General features: G+C 61.0%; 2 protein-coding genes across 21 annotated transcripts in view; one reads left to right on the top strand and one right to left on the bottom strand.

Moving 5' to 3' along the window:
• The window catches only part of RECQL5 (RecQ like helicase 5), a 34,553-nt gene extending 30,648 nt beyond the window's left edge, over positions 1 to 3,905 (top strand). For all 5 annotated transcript variants that reach the window (XM_046677375.1, XM_046677374.1, XM_046677376.1 and 2 more), the window contains 10 exons: positions 55 to 91; positions 222 to 280; positions 368 to 441; positions 800 to 893; positions 1,203 to 1,337; positions 1,587 to 2,128; positions 2,265 to 2,355; positions 2,566 to 2,790; positions 3,022 to 3,091; positions 3,182 to 3,905. In XM_046677375.1, coding sequence (XP_046533331.1) covers positions 55 to 91; positions 222 to 280; positions 368 to 441; positions 800 to 893; positions 1,203 to 1,337; positions 1,587 to 2,128; positions 2,265 to 2,355; positions 2,566 to 2,790; positions 3,022 to 3,091; positions 3,182 to 3,282 — 1,428 coding nt within the window. In that variant the 3' untranslated portion in view covers positions 3,283 to 3,905. The remainder of the gene's footprint in view (positions 1 to 54; positions 92 to 221; positions 281 to 367; positions 442 to 799; positions 894 to 1,202; positions 1,338 to 1,586; positions 2,129 to 2,264; positions 2,356 to 2,565; positions 2,791 to 3,021; positions 3,092 to 3,181) is intronic.
• Positions 3,906 to 3,942: 37 nt separating this feature from the next.
• Positions 3,943 to 20,150, bottom strand: part of MYO15B (myosin XVB) — a 33,875-nt gene continuing 17,667 nt past the window's right edge. For 9 of the 16 annotated variants that reach the window (XM_046677355.1, XM_046677354.1, XM_046677363.1 and 6 more), the window contains 43 exons: positions 19,457 to 19,606; positions 18,732 to 18,788; positions 18,359 to 18,416; positions 18,003 to 18,133; positions 17,212 to 17,307; positions 16,858 to 17,093; positions 16,595 to 16,773; positions 16,299 to 16,371; positions 15,662 to 15,823; positions 15,322 to 15,422; positions 15,139 to 15,215; positions 14,930 to 15,014; positions 14,630 to 14,728; positions 14,373 to 14,482; positions 14,061 to 14,276; positions 13,777 to 13,855; positions 13,501 to 13,605; positions 13,160 to 13,424; positions 12,991 to 13,081; positions 12,659 to 12,878; positions 12,080 to 12,192; positions 11,762 to 11,821; positions 11,164 to 11,239; positions 10,910 to 11,028; positions 10,605 to 10,723; positions 10,388 to 10,529; positions 10,027 to 10,138; positions 9,748 to 9,917; positions 9,238 to 9,389; positions 9,007 to 9,070; positions 8,841 to 8,913; positions 8,353 to 8,429; positions 6,950 to 7,023; positions 6,745 to 6,860; positions 6,558 to 6,652; positions 6,378 to 6,455; positions 6,162 to 6,258; positions 5,860 to 6,005; positions 5,576 to 5,691; positions 5,121 to 5,254; positions 4,803 to 4,936; positions 4,544 to 4,684; positions 3,943 to 4,381 (listed from right to left, as the gene is read on the bottom strand). In XM_046677355.1, the coding sequence (XP_046533311.1) occupies positions 4,322 to 4,381; positions 4,544 to 4,684; positions 4,803 to 4,936; positions 5,121 to 5,254; positions 5,576 to 5,691; positions 5,860 to 6,005; positions 6,162 to 6,258; positions 6,378 to 6,455; positions 6,558 to 6,652; positions 6,745 to 6,860; positions 6,950 to 7,023; positions 8,353 to 8,429; positions 8,841 to 8,913; positions 9,007 to 9,070; positions 9,238 to 9,389; positions 9,748 to 9,917; positions 10,027 to 10,138; positions 10,388 to 10,529; positions 10,605 to 10,723; positions 10,910 to 11,028; positions 11,164 to 11,239; positions 11,762 to 11,821; positions 12,080 to 12,192; positions 12,659 to 12,878; positions 12,991 to 13,081; positions 13,160 to 13,424; positions 13,501 to 13,605; positions 13,777 to 13,855; positions 14,061 to 14,276; positions 14,373 to 14,482; positions 14,630 to 14,728; positions 14,930 to 15,014; positions 15,139 to 15,215; positions 15,322 to 15,422; positions 15,662 to 15,823; positions 16,299 to 16,371; positions 16,595 to 16,773; positions 16,858 to 17,093; positions 17,212 to 17,307; positions 18,003 to 18,133; positions 18,359 to 18,416; positions 18,732 to 18,788; positions 19,457 to 19,606 (5,058 nt within the window). In that variant the 3' untranslated portion in view covers positions 3,943 to 4,321. The remainder of the gene's footprint in view (positions 4,382 to 4,543; positions 4,685 to 4,802; positions 4,937 to 5,120; positions 5,255 to 5,575; positions 5,692 to 5,859; positions 6,006 to 6,161; positions 6,259 to 6,377; positions 6,456 to 6,557; positions 6,653 to 6,744; positions 6,861 to 6,949; positions 7,024 to 8,352; positions 8,430 to 8,840; positions 8,914 to 9,006; positions 9,071 to 9,237; positions 9,390 to 9,747; positions 9,918 to 10,026; positions 10,139 to 10,387; positions 10,530 to 10,604; positions 10,724 to 10,909; positions 11,029 to 11,163; positions 11,240 to 11,761; positions 11,822 to 12,079; positions 12,193 to 12,658; positions 12,879 to 12,990; positions 13,082 to 13,159; positions 13,425 to 13,500; positions 13,606 to 13,776; positions 13,856 to 14,060; positions 14,277 to 14,372; positions 14,483 to 14,629; positions 14,729 to 14,929; positions 15,015 to 15,138; positions 15,216 to 15,321; positions 15,423 to 15,661; positions 15,824 to 16,298; positions 16,372 to 16,594; positions 16,774 to 16,857; positions 17,094 to 17,211; positions 17,308 to 18,002; positions 18,134 to 18,358; positions 18,417 to 18,731; positions 18,789 to 19,456; positions 19,607 to 20,150) is intronic. The other 7 variants (XM_046677367.1, XM_046677358.1, XM_046677362.1 and 4 more) reach the window with 3 other exon arrangements.

Raw genomic sequence — 20,150 nt, 5'->3', positions numbered from 1 at the left:
ACTGGGAGCTATCTTGAAGCAGATGCCTCACAGGCCCTTATTGTTGTCTTCCAGGGCAAAGACCCCAAGATAGAGGAATTTGTACCCCCAGGTCAGTACAGAAATGTCCCCTGGGGCTTGTGGGGTGTTCTGGAGGTGTGGATGGAGGATGCCTTGTTGGGGGGTTGGGGACTCCAGAGAGCAGAAGGTAGAGTGGAAGAACCCACTCCTCCACCCCCCAGATGAGGACTGTCCCCTGAAAGAGGCTTCTAGCAGGAAGATCCCCAGGCTCACTGTGAAGGTAAGAGGTGGGCGGCTCTTCACACCTGCCCCCCAGGCTCCTCCTCCAACCTGAGGCTCATGTGACCAACTTCCCTCCCCTGTGCAGGCCCGTGAGCACTGTCTGGGGCTTCTGGAGGAGGCTCTGAGCAGTAACCGCCAGGCCACAGGTACCTCTGATGGGTGAGTGTCATGGGGACCAAGGAGGGCTCCCCAAGCTCCTGTTCCTTTAGAGACCATAGGAACCCCTGTCCCTCCCCCCCAGCTTGTTTGGGTGCTGCCTTCCCAAATTGTGACCCATCCTACTCTCAGTGGGTACGGGTTTCCCCAGCGGGAAGGCTCAGCCACGACTGAGAGGCAGCCAGTGGCTGCTGAAGGACAGTAAGCCACAGGGTGCCCAGAGATTTCAGGTTGCAATCCGGGTGCCCAAAGCCATTCCCACCAGGCCTTGAAGCCATCTCCAGGGTCCCTGACTCCCTTGGAGCTCAAAAGGTAAAAGGCTCAGGCCCATCTGACACCTCATGCTCATTCTCACTCTCAGACCTGACCTCCAGGCCGAGGCCGTGGAGCTGGAGCATGAGACATTCCGAAATGCCAAGGTGGCCAACCTATACAAGGCCAGCGTTCTGAAGAAGGTGGGCCCTGGGCAAGAGTGGGTGGGGCATGCTCAAGGGCGAGCGTGGGAGAGGGCAGCCCCTCCACATTGTAGGCCCTCTGGCTGCAGGCAGCGCAGAATCCACCCCCCACCCGGGAGGCCACTTATGTCAGGGGAACCTGACTTCCATCCTTTGCCAGCTGGAGGTCTTCTAGACAACCCTGTGAGGACTAGAACTTGTCCAGTTGCCTCCAACCACAGGCCACAGAAACCCACTTGTGGAAAGCCTGGGCTGGGGATTATCAGGAGCTAGTGGGTGCCACAGCATGCCTGACTGTCCCTGCCCCAGGTGGCTGAGATCCACAGAGCCTCTAAAGATGGGCAGTTCTATGACGTGGGAGGCGGTGCCAAGAGCTGCAGTGCCCAGGTCGAGCACCCGGAGCCCACTGAGTACGACATCCCGCCAGCCTCCCAGGTCTACTCGGTGAGCAGCGTCCTAGCATCCACCCCCAACCTGGGTCCTGGCCCTAGGGCACCCCAGGGCAAGCCCTCAGGCTTCCCTGCTCTGCCAGCTGTACCCCTGCAGCCCCCACAGCTCCTCTCTCATCAACCTGACCCCTAAGTGATGTCCTGCCCAGTTTTTCCCTCCCCCACTCCTGAGAGCCCCACCAATGTGGGCCCACCTGGACCAGCCAGGTGTGCCCTCAAGAATCCTCTCTCCTCTTCCTCACAGCTCAAACCCAAGCGAGTGGGAGCTGGTTTCCCCAAAGGCTCCTACCCATTTCAGACAGCCACTGAGCTGATGGAGAAGATGCGGCCCAAAGAGCAAGCCCCCCAGCCTGTGTGGGGAGGCAAGCAGGAGCCCCCCAGCCGGCCCTGTGGCCTCCAGGATGAGGATAGCACTGAGCCCCTCCCTGGGCCCAGAGGAGAAGCCCCCGGAAGCAGTGCCTCTTGTGGGGAGTCCTCCCCTGAGAAGAAGGCGAAAGGCCCCACTGGGGGCAGTCCCATTGCCAAGGCCCGGGTCAACAAGAAGCAGCAGCTTCTAGCCGCAGCGGCCCTCAAGGATTCTCAGAACATCACCCGATTCTTCTGCCAGAGGGCCAAGAGCCCGCCTCCACTCATGTCAGCCCTACCGGCAGAGGGTGCCAGCCCCTCCAGTGAGGGGGTGCGCGGACCCCCAACAGCCCCAGAGAAGTGCGCAGGGGAGGAGGATGGAGCCCTGGGACATCTGGCTGTCCCCGCTCAGACTGAGGAGTGCACCAGGGAGGGGTTGAGGTATGGGCACAGGGTAGTTTGGAAATCTCCTTGCTAACTGTGCCTCTGAAGCTCGGGCCATGCCTAGGATGGTCTCTGCTGGGCTGCCTAGGCCAAGGGCCCTGGAGCTCTGATGCCTGTTCTCTCCTCTGGCCAGTACCTGCCCACTCAGAGACCAGGGGCCCCCTGAAGACCAGTCCACCCCCACAAAGGAGACACAGAGGGACAAGCGGCCCAGGCCCCAGCAGGTACTGACAAGGACAAGGCCACAGGGGAGGGAAGAGGCCTGTGAACCAGGTGGTATCTAGTCTGCTCTGGGTTAGGAGTTGGGTGAAAATCATCTCCACATCCCAGGGGCTAGAGGGAGCTACTAGGTGCTATGGCCCGGTCCTCCAGAAGGAGAGGACAGGCCAGTGACAGGGAGCCCAAGAGTGACCCTTTACTGTGGCCCTGCCCAGGAACACCCAGAGAGCCAGGCTCAGAAGAGGCCTCGCCCCTCAGCCAAGGCCTCCATCTTAGCTGAGGCCAAGGGCAGCATCTCGGCCAGCAATCAGGACACCTTGAACCCCATGGCCAAGGGCTCCTGCCAGCTTTCAGCTCCTGGCATCTCCCTAAAGGAGGCTGCGAATGTTGTGGTCAAGTGCCTGACCCCTTTCTATAAGGAGGGCAAGTTTGCATCCAAGGTAGGGTGGGTGGGTGGGTAGGCTCTGCCCTCCCCTAAGCCTGGGACACTTGGGTGTGGTGGGGGTATAGAGAGTGTGAGCCCCAGGAGAAAGAAGGGCAGAAGCAGGCTAGCCCTGAGCCCAGCTGCCACCCTCCCTGGGTCTGCCTTGCCCTTGGGTCATGGCTGTGGGTCACTCCGGGAGCAGGGCAGGGGTCTGTGCTTTCTGCTCCTCTTCGCCCTCTGCCTCTAGGAGTTATTTAAAGCCTTTGCCCGCCACCTCTCACACTCGCTGACTCAGAAGACCTCTCCTGGAAGGAGCGGTGAGTGCTTGCGTTGCTGGGCCAGGAGGCACTTGTGGGGCTCTTCAGAGAGGAGACTGGCCCTCATGTTTCCCTACCCTGAATCTGTAGTGAAGGAAGAGGCCCAGAACCTCATCAAGCTGTTCTTCCACGGCCGGGCCCGGTGCGAGAGTGAAGCGGACTGGCACGGCCTGTGTGGCCCACAGAGATGATGGACTGCTGCCCAGCAGGGCCAGTGTCCTCCCCCAGACTATACCTTGGGCCACCTGGGCCTTGCTCAGGAATGGGGAAGGTGGGCAGGCCCACTGCCATCAGGGGCGTTGTCTTTTCTCAGGGCCCCTCCCCCTTCAGACCACAGCTTGCTTTGGAGGTGGGCGTGGACACCTCCCAAATCAAGGTCAGAGGCCAGCGGTCAGCCTACCTTTTTGCTTGCATGGCCTAAGGTCCTCTTTCTCCTAGCCTCCCTGCCTCTCCTGGCCCTCGTGGCTGGGTTTTCTGGGCCAGATCTCCAGATGAGAAGGTGTGGGGTGGTGTGCTGCTGCCAGGGGAACAGAAAGAAGGAACGGGCCCTCCATGTCTTGTACTTAGCAGGTTGTAAGCCAAGACGAGGCCTACCTGTCCAAGGCATTGGGGCCTCCTCAGGAAGAGCCCTGCTGGCTCAGGTCCTCTGCCCACCAGCCCCTTCCCTTGCCTGGCCAACCTCCAGCCTGGCCCCAGGTGCAGAGTTCGTGGGAAGAGGGGCAGCAGCCAGGCCCTGCTCCCGCTCATCTCCTGGTCAGGAAGGCGAGGCAGGACTGAGACATCTCCCAGAGGAATAAAGTCCTGTTTATTCTGACACACGCATGCACACGCAGCTCTTTTCTCTCAGGTGTTTTATTTTAGCAGCTGCTTCTCCCAGGCTGGGTTCCTGCTGATTTTGAGCCAGGGCCTGGGGCCAGGTGGGCATCTCCCTGAGACTGGGCAACATCAGATGCCCAAGCTGAGTTCCTGCAGCCCCGCCCCAGGCCCACCATGAGGGAGTCTCGCTGCTGTCTTTCCCAGTTGACATCACTGTAGCAGCTCCTGCCTCATGGCCTCCACGTGGGCTAGCCGGGCTGTGCTGTGGTAGGTTCCAGAACAGCCAAGTGGTGAAGTCCACACCAAAATGGCCTGACAGCACCCAAGGGAGACTTTCCAAGTGAGACTTGGGCCAGGGAGAGGCCCCTTCCTCCTCTCTGCCCCTCCCCCACTCCTCCTGGGTGAGGCCGGCCATTAATCGGAGGCGATGCCGCTGTGCATCAGGAAGGCGATGGTGTGCTTCAGCTCCTGGGCCTGCTTAGGTACAGGCATGTGAGGACAGGGCTCCCTGGCCAGCCCCTGCCCACACCACCCCTGAGCAGTAGCCATCGGCGTGGGCCCAGGTTCCCGGGCATACCAGGCTTGGGTGAGGCATGCGTCACCTTCTCTGGGTGGTCAGAGGCTCTGGCCACTCACCTGTGGCAGCTCAAACCAGATGGTCCGAGGGCTGTCAGCCGAGCCATAGTTGAGTTCCAGGCCAGGGGACCCCTGTTCCTCCAGTGGGCTCAGCAGGTGGATCCGCTGCAGTTCCCTCAGGGCAACAGAGCAGCACAGTTTCTGGGGGCAGCAGAGACAACAGAGCTTGGCTCCTCTCAGGGGACGGGTCAGTGTAGGTAGTGGGAGAGGAATGGCCCAAGGGTGCCCAGGCCTGCCCTGGGGCAGGAACCTGGCCCACCTGGGAGCTGGGGTCCATGAGGATGATGTGCTGGCGGTTCAGCCCCAGGAAGCCAGGTCCAGGCAGGGCCACCTCACTTACTCGGAGCACCACGTAGACAGTGTAGCCAAAGAGGGGCAGCTGCCTCACGGCCTCTGGGGATGGAGGGGCTAGGACAGGAGTTCTGGCCACTGGGGCCCTGGGCCCTGCCTTATTTGGCCCCCAGGTCCGGCAAGAGGGGCAGGGCAGGTGGAAAAGCTTACTCAGCCCCTCTACCCTCACCCATTCCCTCCTGGGCCTCCTGCCTCTGCCCCAGCAGCCCGCTTCCCCCAGACCCACCGATGAAGCTGGTCTGCGCTTCCTGGGAGGTGCATCCTTTCAGCCGCCTCAGCTCCTGGCCCATCAGCATCCTTATGGTGGCCCTTCTCACCTGCCATTGCAGTGTCTTTGGCAAGTAAGCCAACAGGTCTTGCCTAAGACACAGTTGGTTAGTCAAGGCTGGGCATACAGCAGGTGCTAAATAAATGAACCAGTGGCTACTGTGGGTGAGACTGGGAATCCAGACACATGAATAAGGTGTGGGCCCTGCCCTTGAGCTTGGGGTGGGGAGGACAGATGTATACAGCCTCCACGGCTGCATGGAATTAGGGCCATGAAGGTTACAAGTCAAGTGGCCTTGACCTTCAAGAAGGGGGTGAGGCGTGGTGGGCTGAGGCCCTGGGGTGGGTGCTGAGGCCTACCTCAGCACCAGGAGGGAGAATGACAGGAGGCGTGGGGGCCGCGCTCACACTCACTCTGAGGGGGTGTCCTCAAAGGCCCTGCTGAGGTGCTGTAGGGCGGCCAGCCTGGCCAGTAGGTCCTCTGCCTGTGCACTGACCAACAGCTTCCCCTGCAGGTAGTCCCGCAGCACCTGAGAGGGGGGCGCAGTAAGGGGGCAGCTGTGCCCCAAAGCCCCCACCAGCCATTCTCCTTGAGGGGAGGCTTGGAGGTCCCCCGTCCAGGCAGGGACTCGCCCTCAAGGTGCAGCCAGGACTCAAGTCGCCAGCAGCACAGCAGCCCAGGGCCAGGTGGGGCTGACCTGGCTGTAGTGGGTGCTGATGTAGGTGGGATTGTCGAAGTGCAGCTGGGTCTCCCAGCCAAGCCGCCGGCTGTGCAGGCTCACGTCCTTATCCACCATCACGCTGTTGAGGTACTCGTCGGGCCGCAGGGGCCGCACCAGCTCACCTGCATGGGGAGCCCAGGTCCACATCCTGCCCAGGGCCAGCCCCGCCACAGCCCTGCCGGCCCCAGCATGGGAACTGCCTGACCGGTGGGCACAAGAGCAGGCCTGGCCAGTAAGCTACCTCCCTGAGTCCAGCCTCCCCAGGCGAGGTGGCTCACCTTCCCCTTTGATGAGGAAGAGGGCAAATTCCTGCACTTCCTGGGGGTCCATGATGCTCATCTGCCCGCACAGCTCCTCCAGCACTTCTCCTGCCACCTAGGCGTGAGGACAGGGCCATGATAGGGGGTGGGGAGGCTGAGGGGGGCGGTCCCCAGAACTGATGCCCGTGGCTTCCCTGCCTCTCCCCAGCCCCTTCTTGGTGGCCCTGCACTCACTGTGAAAGTCTGGATGTTGGTCTTGTAATCCACACCCCCAGGCAGGTGAATTAGAACCAGGCGGACAGTGTGCCCTTTCTGCCAAGACAGGTTGCAGGGTCAGTCCCCCAGTGGACAGAGGTCCCAGCTCCCCCACCCAGAGGAGTCCTAGAATGCCCAGCCACCTGTACCCGCCAGTACCAAGAAAGCCTGCATTTCACCCGGGAAGGGCAGTTGCCGCCGTCCCCCGTATTTAACTGTCCGCTGGAGGTGCTCCTGGCTGGTCCGGGCCAGCTCTGCAGAGAGGAGCCAGGCTGGGGTCATGAGCATCTCCAAACCCTTCCCCAAGCAGCCGAGACCCCAGCCTGGAAGCCCCTCCCACAGGCACCTTGGCTCAGGCCTGAATCCTGTAGAAACTTGGTCAAGTAGGGCATCAGAGTGGTTGACGGCGGGAAGAAGCCGGTGAGGAGGCTGAGGAAGCTCCAGCCTCGAGCACAGTGTTCCCTGCAGGGCAGAGAGCCTGGCCTTCGAGCTGGCCAAACCACGACACTGGGCTGCCCGCTGCCTCTCCCCCACCAGTCCCCCACACTCACGGCCGGGGGTGTCCTGTGACCTGCTTGATGACCTGGCAGTAAATCTCATCCCTGAGGTTCTCCTCCTGGCACAACTGTGGGGACAAGAAGTGCAGGTAGGCAGGGCAATGCCGAGCCGCAGTGTGGTGGAGTGAGGAGGGCATGGGATCTGAAGTCAGAAGAAATCCTCTGCTAACAGCCATGGGCTGGGGGCTGAGTCAAGGTGACAGCCCAGTCGTCATCGCTCCATCTTTGTCTTAACTGACAAAGATCTTTGCACAACTGGTTGCTCCCTAAGTCACTGTCTTCGCCTGCCTCGGGGCCGTGCTCAGCCCTGTCTTCCTCTGTCTCTGGTCCCTCTGTCTTAGTCTCCTCTGCTGGCTCCCCTTATCTCCTTGACCTCTAAGGGCTGCGGTGCCCTTGGGCCTCTGTCTACACTTGCTCCCTGATGATCTCAGCTGCTCTCATCTGCCGATGACTCCTGGTGCCTCCCTCCAGCCCAGACTTCTCCCCTGAACCCCAGGCCCTCCACTTAGGACTTCAGACTTCACATGTCCAAAACAGATTCCTCCACCAGCCCAGACCCACTCTGCCCTCAGGCTTCCTTGTCGAAGATGATCATTGCTCTTGCCAAGGCTGCGGTGTCATCCTTGGCCCCTCTCTCTCACACCCCACATGCACTTCAGAGCAGACCCTGCTGCTCTGGGTCTTCTTCCCCTGCTGCTGCCTCCTGGCCTGGGCCAGCACCATCTCTAACCTGGGATTATCACGATAACCTCCTTTTGCCCTTACACCCCCAGAATCACAAACAGCCAGAGCGACCCTGCACAATGTAAGACAAGTCTCTTCAGAGCCCCCTAGTGGCTGCCCATCTCTCTCAAAAAATCGGAGTCCCGACAATAGCCTACAAGGCCTGCCCTGACCTGGACCACTGTCACTCCTGGGCCCCGTCCTCCACTCTTGCCTCACTCGCTGGGCGCCAGCCACTCTGGCCTTGCTGGTGCTGAGGTTCACCCTCTCCACAGGACTGTCACCCCTGCCCCTCTGCGCATGCGCTGCCCCTGATGCACACATGCCTCACTCCCTGGCTTCCTTCAGATGTCCGCTCCAGTGTCACCTTGTCACCAAGCCTTCTGCACTGAGGCAGCCCCTTCCCCTGCTTTATCACGTTCCACCATACTTTTTACCCCTGGACACATTACATCACGATTTACTGCCTCCTGCTAGACTGTAAGCTGTGTGGGGACGTGGCCTGCTTGGCGCACTGCCATGCCCCCAGCAAGTAGGTGCTCAATAAATACTTTTGGATGATTTGAATGAATAGTGACCAAGAAAAGGGGGACCCCGTTCTGGCCCAGGCAGGAGGATGGGAAGGGGCCCTCTGGGCTCACAGTTTCCTTCCAGCACACACAGCTGTTGCTTACCTTCAGCAGCTCATACAGGAGCTCCATCTCACCCTTGCCCCGCGGCTTAGACTGGTCCCCCATAAATTGCATCAGCGCTGCAGGGAGGAAGGGAAGCGTGGTGAGCTGAGCCTGGGGGCCTGGCCCTGGCTAATGCTGTCACTACACAGGGCCTTCCCCTGCCATCTCATGCCTTGCTTTGAAAAAACATGTGAGTCAAGCAGAGTGGCAGTCTCAGCCCTACCAATGAGGAAATAGGGCTCAGAGAGATTCCCTGGGCACCCGTGGCTACACACAGCACAGAGCCAGCTGGACCCACCGTTGCCTCCCAACACAGACTCCACGTAACCCACAACCCCTGGGCGTGAGTAGAAGTGGATGAGGGCCGTGGAGGTATGGGAACCACTAGTAAGCTTCCCTGAGTTGGCAAACTCAAGGAGAGAAGGTGACTAGGGGCCTAGGTCGAAGGCACTGCAGACATGGGGACCCAGGATGCCGTGGCCACTCACCCTGGAAGCTTTCCACAGCCTGCCTGTTCATGCCCTCATCACTGAGGTTGATGAGCGACTCCTGGATGGGAGCCTGCGGTCAAAGAGGCTGGGCCGTGAGTCTGGGGTCCTTGGGGGCCAGAGGGCAGATCTACTGGCCTGACTCCTCCCCGCTTGTCCCCCTTACCTTGGTGTACTGCACCAAGCTGGCCGGGGCCTTCTGCTCAGCACCTCCACCTGTCTGGTGCAGCCTGAGGGGGCAGAGGGGAGGACAGCCCTGCTTGCTTGGCTCCCCCACCCCAGTCCCAGGCTGTGTAGGGAGGGTGTTAAGAGTCCCACCCTGGCGGCTCTGAGCAGGGAGGCCCACGTCAGACAGACTGAGGACAGACGGGTGCAGGGCTAGACCAGGGCCACTCACAAGGCCTGGGGTTTCCGGAAGTAGCGCAGGGCAAATTCTTGCATGGTGTAGTTGTGGGAATCCGTGAACACAGAGAGGTAGGCCATAGAGAGGGGTAGGCTGGTGGCCTCCGAGTCTTCACTGTGTGCCTGGCTCTGAGGGAAGGTGGGGTGCTGGGAGCACAGGAGACCTAGTGCCACCAGAGTGTGCACTGGCCTGTCCGGAGGCCCTGCCTAAGCCTCCACCCAGCCCGACTCCAGAAGAGCAGAGAGCCGCAGTAAGCACACCACCAGAAGCCAGGAAAGGCAAGAGCTGTTTATTGAGCGTCTTCTAGGGCAGCATTAAACTAAATACCAAGAGGCACACACAAGGGGTGTACAGCCCAGCCCCTGCCCACAGGGAGCCCACAGTCTTGCTGAGGAGACAAAGGGCAAGAAAGCTGGAGAGGGCAGAGGGGCAGCATCAGATGAAGCTTCCTTCCTTCCTCCACTCCTAGTTAGGCCTCGCCTCCGCCTCTCCCGTCTTCCTCACCTCCGGCGCCCTATCCCACTGAGCCAGTCCTGACTCTCTGCGCTGCAGCTGACTCTTGTGCTGGCCATTCCTCTGCTCCGACGAGAAGGAAAAGTCTGGAGCAGCAGCCGGCTGCACTATGTCGGCAGGAAAGAGTCCGGAGCGGCCCCCAGTGGAGCCAAACTGCCAGCCTGGAAGGCATCCAAGGCCAGTGACTCACCCACCTGGCCTCTGCCCCTCAGAGGCTCCACCATGTGCTGCCCTCCCTGTGCCAGCCACTCTGCTGGCCCCTGGGGATACCTGGCTCCAAAGTGGCCACTGGCAACAGTTTGATAAGGTCCCCACGGTGGAAGCTGAGGAGGCTGCTGTCATCAGTGATGTAGCTTCGCAAGGCGATGACGTAGCCAGAGTCCTGCAGGCAGGCGAGTGAGCGGGTGAGGAAGCAGCCAGCCTGCCTGTGACCTTCATCCTGCCCACCCCATCTGCTCCCCACTTTGGCCTCACTCCCCACCCAGCACCCCAGAGTTCCAGGGACCCAGCCTGAACTCCCAGCCCCAGCCCAGCCAGCTTGAAGGAGCTTCGCTGACAGCCCTGAGACCAGCCAAACCAGACAGGGCGCAATGCAACATGGATGGAGGCCCCCTGCCCAGCCCGTGCTTGCCTTCTTGAGCTCCCTCAGGAACAGCTCAACCATGGCCTTGATGACACTCGCCCGGGCTGTGTGCAGCACCAGCTGCTCACTCTTCAGTGACAACTCCAGGGTAGAGCTGTCCGGGCACTCTACACCCAGGACCTCAGCAAAGCTGCACACAGGGTGGGGGCATAAGCTAGGGGCCACCTCTCCACCCCATCCTCCCTACTCCTCTGCTTGCGCTCACCTGTATGAGCAGAGAGTCTTCAGCTGGTCAGGGTAGAAGCTGGGGCCCTGGGTCACCTTGAGCAGTCTCAGCCCCCGGTGGGATACACCTAGCAGCTGCACGTCGCTGCCACTCTCACCCTGCCCAGAAGGTGGGTGGGTCACACACAGGCTCCCGGATGCCCTGGGGCTGCTCAGGGCCAGTGCTGTTCTTTGTCCTTCCACTGGGGCCCACCCCACCTCCAGCTCTCAGGGGACTGCTGCAGAAGGCCCACACTGCGCGCGCTGGGATCCAGACTGGGGTACCCCATACCCAGCCTCACTGACCGAGACAGGGAAGATGCGTGAGAAGTAATTGGCCCAGTTGTCCCTAGCGGCCACCACGATGCGCTTCTTGACACTGTCCTCAGTGGTGTCAAGTGACTCCAGGCCGACCTCTAGGTCTCCTGTGGGCAGGAACGACTGTGCCAGACTGTTCTCAGGCTCCCTCACTGGGAGGACCCCAGAGTTTGCTCCCTCCCTCTAGGCAGGCCCAGCCCCTAACACTCCAGCTCCCTGACTTCAGGGTCCCTGGACCATACCCAGCAGGTGTTTCATTTTGCGCCGCTCATCCTGGGAGATTCGGATGCAGGACTTGGCAAAGGTGTCCCTCAGGATCTGGGGGCAGAGCTAGGCAGTCACCGCCAGGTCCTGAGGCCAGAGCCCACCACAAGCAGCCATGCATGGAGGAAAAGCTAGAGAGCCCCCAAGGGGTAGGTGGAGCAGGGAGGGATGTGGGGCCTCCAAGCCCAGGGTCACGTCTGCCCAGAGCTCCCACCTGCCTCCCCCAGCTGCCTGCACTTGTGGGGCAGCTGTCCGTCCGTGAGCTGAGCTGAGCTTCCCTGAAGGAACAGAGCTTAGGGGAGGAGGGGAGGCTACTGGAGAATTTGGGGGAACATCCAGAGGTGGCAAGGGAACAAGCACCAGTGAGCACCTGCTGTATGCTGGAGCCCGTGTTCTGTACTGTATACACTTTATTTATTTTTAATCCTTGTTATAGGCCAACAATGGTCCTTACTCTTAGGGATGTTGTGAGGATTAAATAAATGAAGGCAGGGCTTGAAGCGCACAGCAAGTGCCCTGTGAGTGCTGCCCAGGGGCAGTCTGTCTGTACATGTCTCAGGTGGGCCGGGCTCTCACCTGCTCACAGAGAAGCCTGAGGCAGTAGGCATGGCTGAAGTTCTCCCGGGGGTAGAACACCTGCAGGAGGGCATGGGGGAGCGAGAGCAGGCGGGAATGGAGTCCCCCCCGCCCCCCCCCCGAGCCCACCTTCCGCCCCACCTCTGCCTCCCAGGCCCAGATGGAAAACGAGGCTTGAGGCGGTGGGTAGTGGGGAGGTGGCCCCCAGTGTTTGTGTGTCAGGAGGAGATGATGGGGTCCCAGGTTGCGTCCCCCACAGCCTGCGGCCCCTCCCCAGCCTAAAGAGAGGTCAGGCTGTGGCCCCACCCTTGTGCCCACCTCCTTGCGAAGGAACAACTTCCAGGAGGTGCTGGCATAGGAGAAGCACACACTGCCGGAGGGCACAAGCAGCTGGGTGGAGACCCCCTGGTCCCCCATGGGCACCGTCGAGCCTGGCAGAGAGAGGGGCCAAAGAGCATCCGGTGAGGAGCTGCCCGAGCCGGAGGGACGGGGGCATAGGGAGAGAATACCCTCACCTCCCTAAGGCCCTGCTAGGTCCCGGCTTACTCAACCTTTGCTGCGCCACTCCCACCCACGGGCCCATCTCCTGCCTCCATTTCCGGCCTTCAGACTTTTCCTGCTGTCCCTGACCATGTCAGCAGGGCCACTAAATTCCTGAAAGAGCTGTCAGGTCTGCCTGGAGGGCAACACCCTGTGTGTGAGTCCCTCCGTGCCAGACAGGCCCCAGGGGTGCCCGGGCCCCGCCCTGGGCAGGAACGCGGAAGCTGGGGCTCCTCACCCACAGCTCCAAAGTCCGGAAGCCCGAGCAGCTGACCTTAGCCATGAGCACCCAGAGACTGTTGGGAACCCTGCACCTGCCCAGCAAAGCCCATCGCACTGGGACATGGGGTTCCTTACCACGGGGCTCAGCAGAAGGGGTCCCCAGGTCCCCGGGCAGAGGCAGTGGAGGCGCTGGTGGAGGTGGGGGTGCCTGGGCAGTGGGTGGGGTCGGGCCAAACACCTCACGAAGGGGTGCCTGCTTCTCCTTGATGGTGGTGGAGGACCCAGGCTGTGGCGACGCCTTGGGTCGAGGGGCCACAGCTGGTGGGGGGCCCTTCCCGGGGCTGGGGGGCAGCATCTGGGAAGGCAGAGAATGCACACAGGCTGTGTCTAGGGACAACGCCAAGTTTACCCGGGAGCCTTGGACTCCCAAGTGGAGCAGCTATGCCCTGGACAGGACAGGACCTCACCGCAGGGGATGAGTAGGCACCATTGATCCCCAGCTTAGCCAGAGCCTCGTCCTTAGGATTGTTTTTCTTCATGAAATTTTTGGGGGGCCTCCTGGGAGAAAGAAGAGGTCACAAGTCCACAGGGTGACTCCCTAGGGAGCAGGCGGTCCAGTCACCCCCTGAGACCCACCTGGACGGCTGCACAGGCTCAGGCACGGGGCCCGGGCGGCTCTGGTACATGCGGATGATGTTTCGGATCTCCCTGCTGGGCTCTGCCCGCTGGGGCGCAGGGTCTGAGCTGCGCACCACAGCTCTACCCTGGGCCAGCCGATCACTGCCAGGCCCCACCTCCTGGGTCGGCTCAGCCTCAGCCTCCTTCGTAGCTTTGGCCCCACCTTGTGTCAGTGGCTTCTTCACTACCTGGGGTGGGGGTGGGGGTGGAGGAGGGGACGGGACTGACCAGGAAGAGAGGAAACATGTGAGACCCTGTGCAGATCTGCAGGGCCCGGCCCTCCCTCATCTCCCCACCACCTGCTTTCGGTCTCTCTTCTTCCTCCTCCTCCTCCTGCTCCTCTCCCTGGGGGATCTGCACCTTGGCCGGAGGCTTCACCATCTTCACCTTGATCTGCTGCTGCCCTGTAATCGCCCCAGATGGCCCCGTCTGTTACCCTTGACCTGGCCAGCCCATCAGGGCTCCTGGACAGGTCACACTGACCCAGGGGAGTAGAGTGCACCCCACCATCCCCTGGCCAGGCTAGGGTGGTGGTCAAGTTTCTGTGTGGGGCCTGCCACCCCAAGCACCCTCACCCATCTTCTGGAAATAATCCCGTTTCTGCTGGAAGCTCTTGGGCCGCTGGGGCCTGTCTTCAGCCTCCTGTAAGGTCTCCTGCTGGCAGGAAGGGGAAGTGAAGCAGCAGCCCTGCCAGACAAGCCCCCACTCTCACAGCGAGCCCCCTCAGATCCCTGGGGCTGGGGCCTGGCAGCACTTGTTCTGCATTTTCCTGCTCTCCCCACCCGTGTTCTCCATCCCTGCAGCCATGGAGCCGGCCACCCCCATCCCAGACCCTGCCATCTGCCTGGCCTCGGCTCACTCTCAGGCAGCCATCCACCGATTCCGGTTCTCGCTCTGGCTCCTCCTGGGGGACCTGGGGCTTCTTGGGCTTGGGGATGATGGCTGGGGGTGGGGGTGGGGGTGGGGAGGCAGCTTCAGCGACAGGGGCCTGAGCTGGGGCCTGGCGTTGGCGTCGGCGCTGCTGTGTCTGCTGCTCCAGGGACAGGGTCATGGCCTGGGTAGTCATCTGCTGGGCCTGAAGGGGAGGGTGGTGGGCCAGGTAAGAGCTGGCCTGGCCCTGCCCCACAGACCTGTCCCCGCTAGGCAGCCCGTGGCCTCTGCCCACCCTCACCAGAATCAGCGCCTGCTGGTTGATGAAGTTCTGCTGCTGGACCGCCAGCTGCCTCGCATCCACGCTGGGAGGCAGGGGCTGTGGCTGTGGCTGTGGTGGCACCACCATGGCTGCGAGTGTGGCAGACGGGCAGGGTGGGTGAGCGCTACAGTCACACTTACAGCCCTCTGCCCACTGTACCCTCTGGGCCCCTGGCAGGACTTGCTCTCCTTTAATCCCTCCCTGAGAAAGATCCGGTGCCTCTGGCCCAGCCTTACCTGGCATGGGGGGGACTGCGCCCATGGCAGGCATCATGGGCATGGGTGCAGGCATCATGGCTGGCTGGTATCCGGGCATCTGCACCATCCCTGGGTACACTGAGGGAAGAGGGCCCTCCCAGGTCGGTCCTTACCTGGGCCCACAGACCACCTCCCTCCCAGCCCCAGGCAAAGAGAAGAGTAGGGCCACCAGGGTGCTGGCTGGAGCTCTGACCCCAGCTGCCTGGGGGGTCCCAGGCCACAGCTACCCATGCTGCTGGGCCGAGAAGACCCAGGATGGGTGCTTGGCCCCACACTTACCCATGGGGTAGCTGCCTGGCTGCATGGGCCCCATGGCACCCCCTCCCTTCATGCGGCCTCTCAGAGCCCAGCCTTGCTCCAGATCCTGAAAGGACAAAGGTCACAGGTCACAGGGTCAGAGCTAGAGCCCTGGGAGAGATGGAGGGGCAGCAGAGACTGCAGTCAGGTAGGGGCAGGGATGGGGTGCGGGGTGTGTGCAGGACACTTACACTGTTGCCCCCGGAGAGGACTGGCTCGAAGAGGTGGTCCAGGAAGCCGTCCAGGCTCCCCGAGGTCTGGGACCCATCTGTGGGGCCAGAGGAAGGTTGATGTCACCCACCTGGAGCTTGGGGCTTCCTGCACCCCCAGTCCCAGCACTCTGCCAACCCCAAAGTGCCCACTTCTGGCCTTACCTGTGTGGCTCCTGATGGGCTGTGTTGGGGCTGGACCTGGAGGGGGGCCTGGGGGCAGTGATGGGGCCTGGACGCCAGGGGCCGGGGGGATGTCCTCAGCTCTGCAGGAGATAGCGGGCCCAGATAAGGGTGTGCCTTGGTTGGGGTGGTCCCCAGGCTGAGGCAAGGTGCAGAAGCCGCTGTGGGGGGCGTCCCCACGGGGTGGGAGGAGGATTAGGTCAGGGCTGGGCCTGTGGCAGCACCTGTCAACCCCTGGATGTGAGAGGGTAGCTTTGGGGGTCACTACAACAGGACAGGGACAGGAGCAGGCCGGGGACAGGGGTGCTGGGGAGGCACCTACAAGCTGCGGGGAGTGATGGGGTAGCTGTGGGGACCAGCCGGGTCCCCCAGGTCTTCCGTCTGGCCGATCAGGTCCAGCACGAAGTCGCAGCCAGCCAAGTCCTGCCAGGAGTCCCCGGAGTGCAATGACACGGACCAGCCACGAGGTGGCACCTCCAGGCCTCTGGGTGGGACAAGGGTGTGCAGTAGGGAGGTGATCAGCCAGGCAGATAACAACCCCAAAGGACAAGGACCCCACCCAAGGACGGTCCAAGGGGAGGAGGCTGCAGAAGGGAACAGGCACCTGGGTGAGGAGCCTGGCTTCACTCAGACAGCTCTCCTTTATTTGCAACTCACGACCCTCTCCTTCTACGTGGGCTCTGATGCTCACATTTATTTATTGACCTGTTTCATCAGAATCTGGACTGTAAGTATAAACTCTACTTTTGCTCCCCATCTTGGATTAACTGTCTGGACCCTGCCCCCTACGCCCACAGCTCACCCCCCTCACCCCTTCAGGGAGCAGGCTTTGGCCCTGGGCCTCAGGAGCAGCTGGGAGGCACTTGGCGGGAGAGTGGGCTGGGAGGAGGAGGACGCAGGAGGAGGACGGGCCCATGGTCAGTGCTGGCCCTACTCCCCCAATTTCAGGCCCCCCATACCTGCTCTGCAGTATCCACCCAGCAAGCTGCTCCCCCGTGGTCCAGGATTCCACCTCGGCCGAGTAGCACTCCTCTGCAGAACAAGGGGTGGGAGGGAGGGGTGAGGGACAACAGGGTCCACCCTGATGGGAAGGGGCAGCTGTCCCAGGGGGGCCAAAAGCAGGACAGAAGGGAGATGAGGGTCACCGAGGGCTGCAGCAGGGGAGCTGAGGCAGAAAGGGGGTCCAAGGAGGGCGAGGGAGCAGGGCTGGCTCCTCTGGGGGCCCACAGAAGCCTGAGCAGGAGGCGGCCATCACCATTGAAGGTGAAGACGTCCAGCGCCATGCGGCCCCGCCGCCGTCCAGCCGTCCACTCCAGCTGGGTAGGTGGGTGGGCCCGTGCAGACTCAGGGGCCAGCTGCATCTGTTCCAGGGCCCCCAGCAGCTTGTGCTGGCACAGAGCTGCCATGCCTCTGGGGGCCTGGTCGGACACAAATCTGCAGGGACAGCACAGGGCTGCTGTAGGGGCGGGACAGTCCCCTGACCCCACCCACCATGTCCCCATCTGCCAGGCCCCTTACTTGAGCAGTGGCTTCTGCAGGGTAGGCATTGGGGGGAAAGCGCTGAGCAGGATGGCCATGAGGGCCCAGCCACGCTGGCTCTGCTGCTCGTCCGGGTTGTGCCAGAGCTGGGCCACGAGCTGACTGAAGAGCTCGTCCCGCAGCCCCGGCCGGCGTTGCCCCTGTCTCACCAGGTATTCACCCATGATCTGCTCCTGCCAGGGTGGCAGGGACCCATCCCCTAGGAGCCGCAGCATCTGCAGACGCAAAGCGAGGTGAGGGGAGGACATGCAGGGCTTCCCCTGTGCCCAGCCAGCACCCATGAGCCAGGGTCGGGCCTGCCTTGCCCCGCCCCCTCTCCGATGTGTCACTCACCACTTTGTTGATATCCAGGGCATGCTGAGGGTTCTCACCATTCAGTCGGGTCAGGGGCTTGGCCAGCAGCTGCCCAGGGCTGGGCAAGGATGGCTCCTGCAAGGAAGGAGGGTGACACAGTGCCTGAACAGGGGCTGGTCTGTGCTGACTTGCTGGAGATAGCCCGAGGGGAGCCCCATGGGAGCATAAATCCTGGGAGAGGGAGAGGAGCTGGTGCAGAAAACCATCTTAAAAATGCATCTTAACTGCTCTTTCCGATTAGAAAATTGATGCCCCCGCATGCATAAAACTCAGAAAACATGAAAAAGGATGAAGAATAAAAACTACCATTAACATTCCACTGCCAGATATAACCACAGTTCACATTTTAGCCTCTCTCTCTCTAGTCTTACTTTCTTTGCAGAGATACACACATCGCCAGCCCCTGTTGTTGTTATTAACAAGATTGGGATCACACTCTGGGTGCAGTTTTGACTCCTGCTTTTGTATTCAACACTGCAGCCCGGACAGTTTGCCGCGTCATTACACATGCTTCAACGACACGACTTCAATGGAAGGGCAATGCCACAGGTGTAACAAAGGTACGGCATTACGGATCTAAGTAACACTAGAGAGTGAGACATTTAGGTTCAACGGACGTTTTCCGAGCAATGCAGCTGCATCCATAGCCCATGACAGGAGAGGGAGGTGGGAGGGCGGACAAAGCGGAATAGACACAGCTTCTGCCTCACAGGGGTAACATCTGGGAACCGTGGGGGTCAGCCAGGAAGAGCTGATGCCTGGGGGCCCACCTGAAAGCTGATGGAGACGAAGCTGGAGAAGGGGAACTGGTCAATGTCCAGCGGGAGTGTCAGGCTGGGCCGGGCAGGGACTTCCGGGGGCAGGGACTCGGTGATGCTTTCTGCTAGGGCGTGCTGACGGCCTGGGGACAGCACCGGGAGGCAGCACAGAAACGCCCAGGTGTGGTACCTGGCTCTGGCACCGCCTCTACCCCTCACCATCAGCCCCCAGCCCAACGCAGAGGAAGCTGGGCAGGGAGCTCGGGGGAGCCCAGAGCATCAGAAGAGGGGACCACAGGGACAGACCCACTGCAATTAGAGGGACTGGAGGAGGGGTGGTGACAAGAGGGACACCAATCAAGACTCACCTTCCGCTGTCTTCAGCATGACAGCCAGCTCGGCCGGGATCTCCAGGCGCCCTAGCTCCTGGTAGAGAGGAGCAATTGATCAGTTACTAAGGGAGGGGGCTCAGGGACCCAGTGTCCCTCCACAGCCCCGGGACTATAAACTTCCCCTCCAAAGACCAAGGATTCTCATCCTGGACACTCAAACACACCAGGTCCCAGGAGCCCTCAGAGGGAAATTAAGGGCACCCCAGGCCTCCTCTTAGGGGTCACACCGGATGCCCCTGAGAGACAGGACCCCTAGCGGCACCAGAGGACCCCACGCTCGCCCTCAAGCCATGCCAAGTTCAGCAAGTTCATACCCCAGCAGACACCCTCCAGCTTTCAAGCCACCTACCATGCTTGGCACTTTCTCGGAGGCCCTGCCGCCGTGCCAGCCACGCCAATGCCCAAGCTGTTGGGGAGATGCAGACAGAGCTGATGTCCCTGGAAGGGGTCACCACGAGCCTCCTGGTGGCTCCTCCTCAGCTTGGCAGTTCAGCTGCCCCATCCTCTCCCCGGGAGGCCCTGCCACCACCAGAGGAACAGACACAGACCCAGAGGGGCCAGCAGCCTGCCCCAGCCCTCCAGAGCCCTCACCAGCCTTAGCGATGTGGATGTCACTGCTCGTCTGTCAGGGTACCGGGAAGAGGGCAGGAGGAAAAGAAGGACAAGGTCCCAGGGGACAAAGTCCAGCCAGGGAGGGGCCAGAGACAGGAGCAGTACGTGAGCAATACATGGGCACAGACCTTTGAGCTGCTTTATGGCCCTCAAATTGAAGTCATCAGGGAGAGGGGGGCAGCCGGGCCCCAAGGAAGGGCTGGAAGGGATGGGAAGACACCTCAGATGGGGAGGGTGGAGTCAGGCCATGGGGTGTGGGCAGGATGAAGGACAGCAAAGCCTACCCTGGCCAGGCAGAGAGAAATGGGAGGAGCTTGACCCGCAATGGTCTCTGAGGGCTCAGTCCTTGTGCGGTTAGGCTAGCAGGGTGGACACTGTCGGGATTCGGCCAACTTGGACAGCAAGGCTGCCTGGCTTCTACCCTGAGCTGTCCCGTGCAGCCCCCCTCCCTCAATGCTTCACCTGCAGTCTCCGCCGTCTCCAGAGCAGGGGCCGGGCCACCAGCAGGATGGTGTGCAGCTGTCCCAGAGCTGCCCGCCGCAGGAGGTACCGCTTCCTGGAGGCCGGGGAGGGGGTGGCGAGGAGTCCAAACTTACACCCGGTACCCGAATCCTCCAAGCCAAGACATGAATGTAAAGGCTGACCGGGGCCAGTGAAGCCCCGAGTGCTTAACAGAAGCAACAGGAGAGGCCAGGCCACTTTGAAAGAAGGGCAAGTTAACTGAGGAGCTGTTTGGCAGAGGGATCAAGATCGTAGACTCGGGAGCCGACCGCCTGGGTTCACTCCCCCACTATCTAGTCACTGTGCTCTTGCATAAGTTACTTTACCTCTCTGTGTTTTACTTTCATCTTCTGTAAAATGAGGATTTTCGTAATACTTGCCCCATGAGAAGATTAAATGAATCAACAGATATGTTTAGAATTGAGTCTGGCATATTTATTATTTAAGAGGTAGAACTTCTGAAAATGAAAAAAATGACATCACTTGAAATCTAATAGGAGATCCTGGAAGAGATAATGTCTTTGAGGATTTTTCAGACATAGGAAAGACCAGACTCCTCAATGAAGGAGCCCTGAGCAGGATAAACACTTAAAAATAAATCTACAGCTCTTGTGCATCAAAGAACACTATCAAGAGAGTGAAAAGACAACTCATA

The sequence above is a fragment of the Equus quagga genome, chromosome 11, assembly GCF_021613505.1.
Source record: "Equus quagga isolate Etosha38 chromosome 11, UCLA_HA_Equagga_1.0, whole genome shotgun sequence".
Taxonomy (NCBI): domain Eukaryota; kingdom Metazoa; phylum Chordata; class Mammalia; order Perissodactyla; family Equidae; genus Equus; species Equus quagga.
This window is presented reverse-complemented; position numbering and strand designations above follow the sequence as displayed.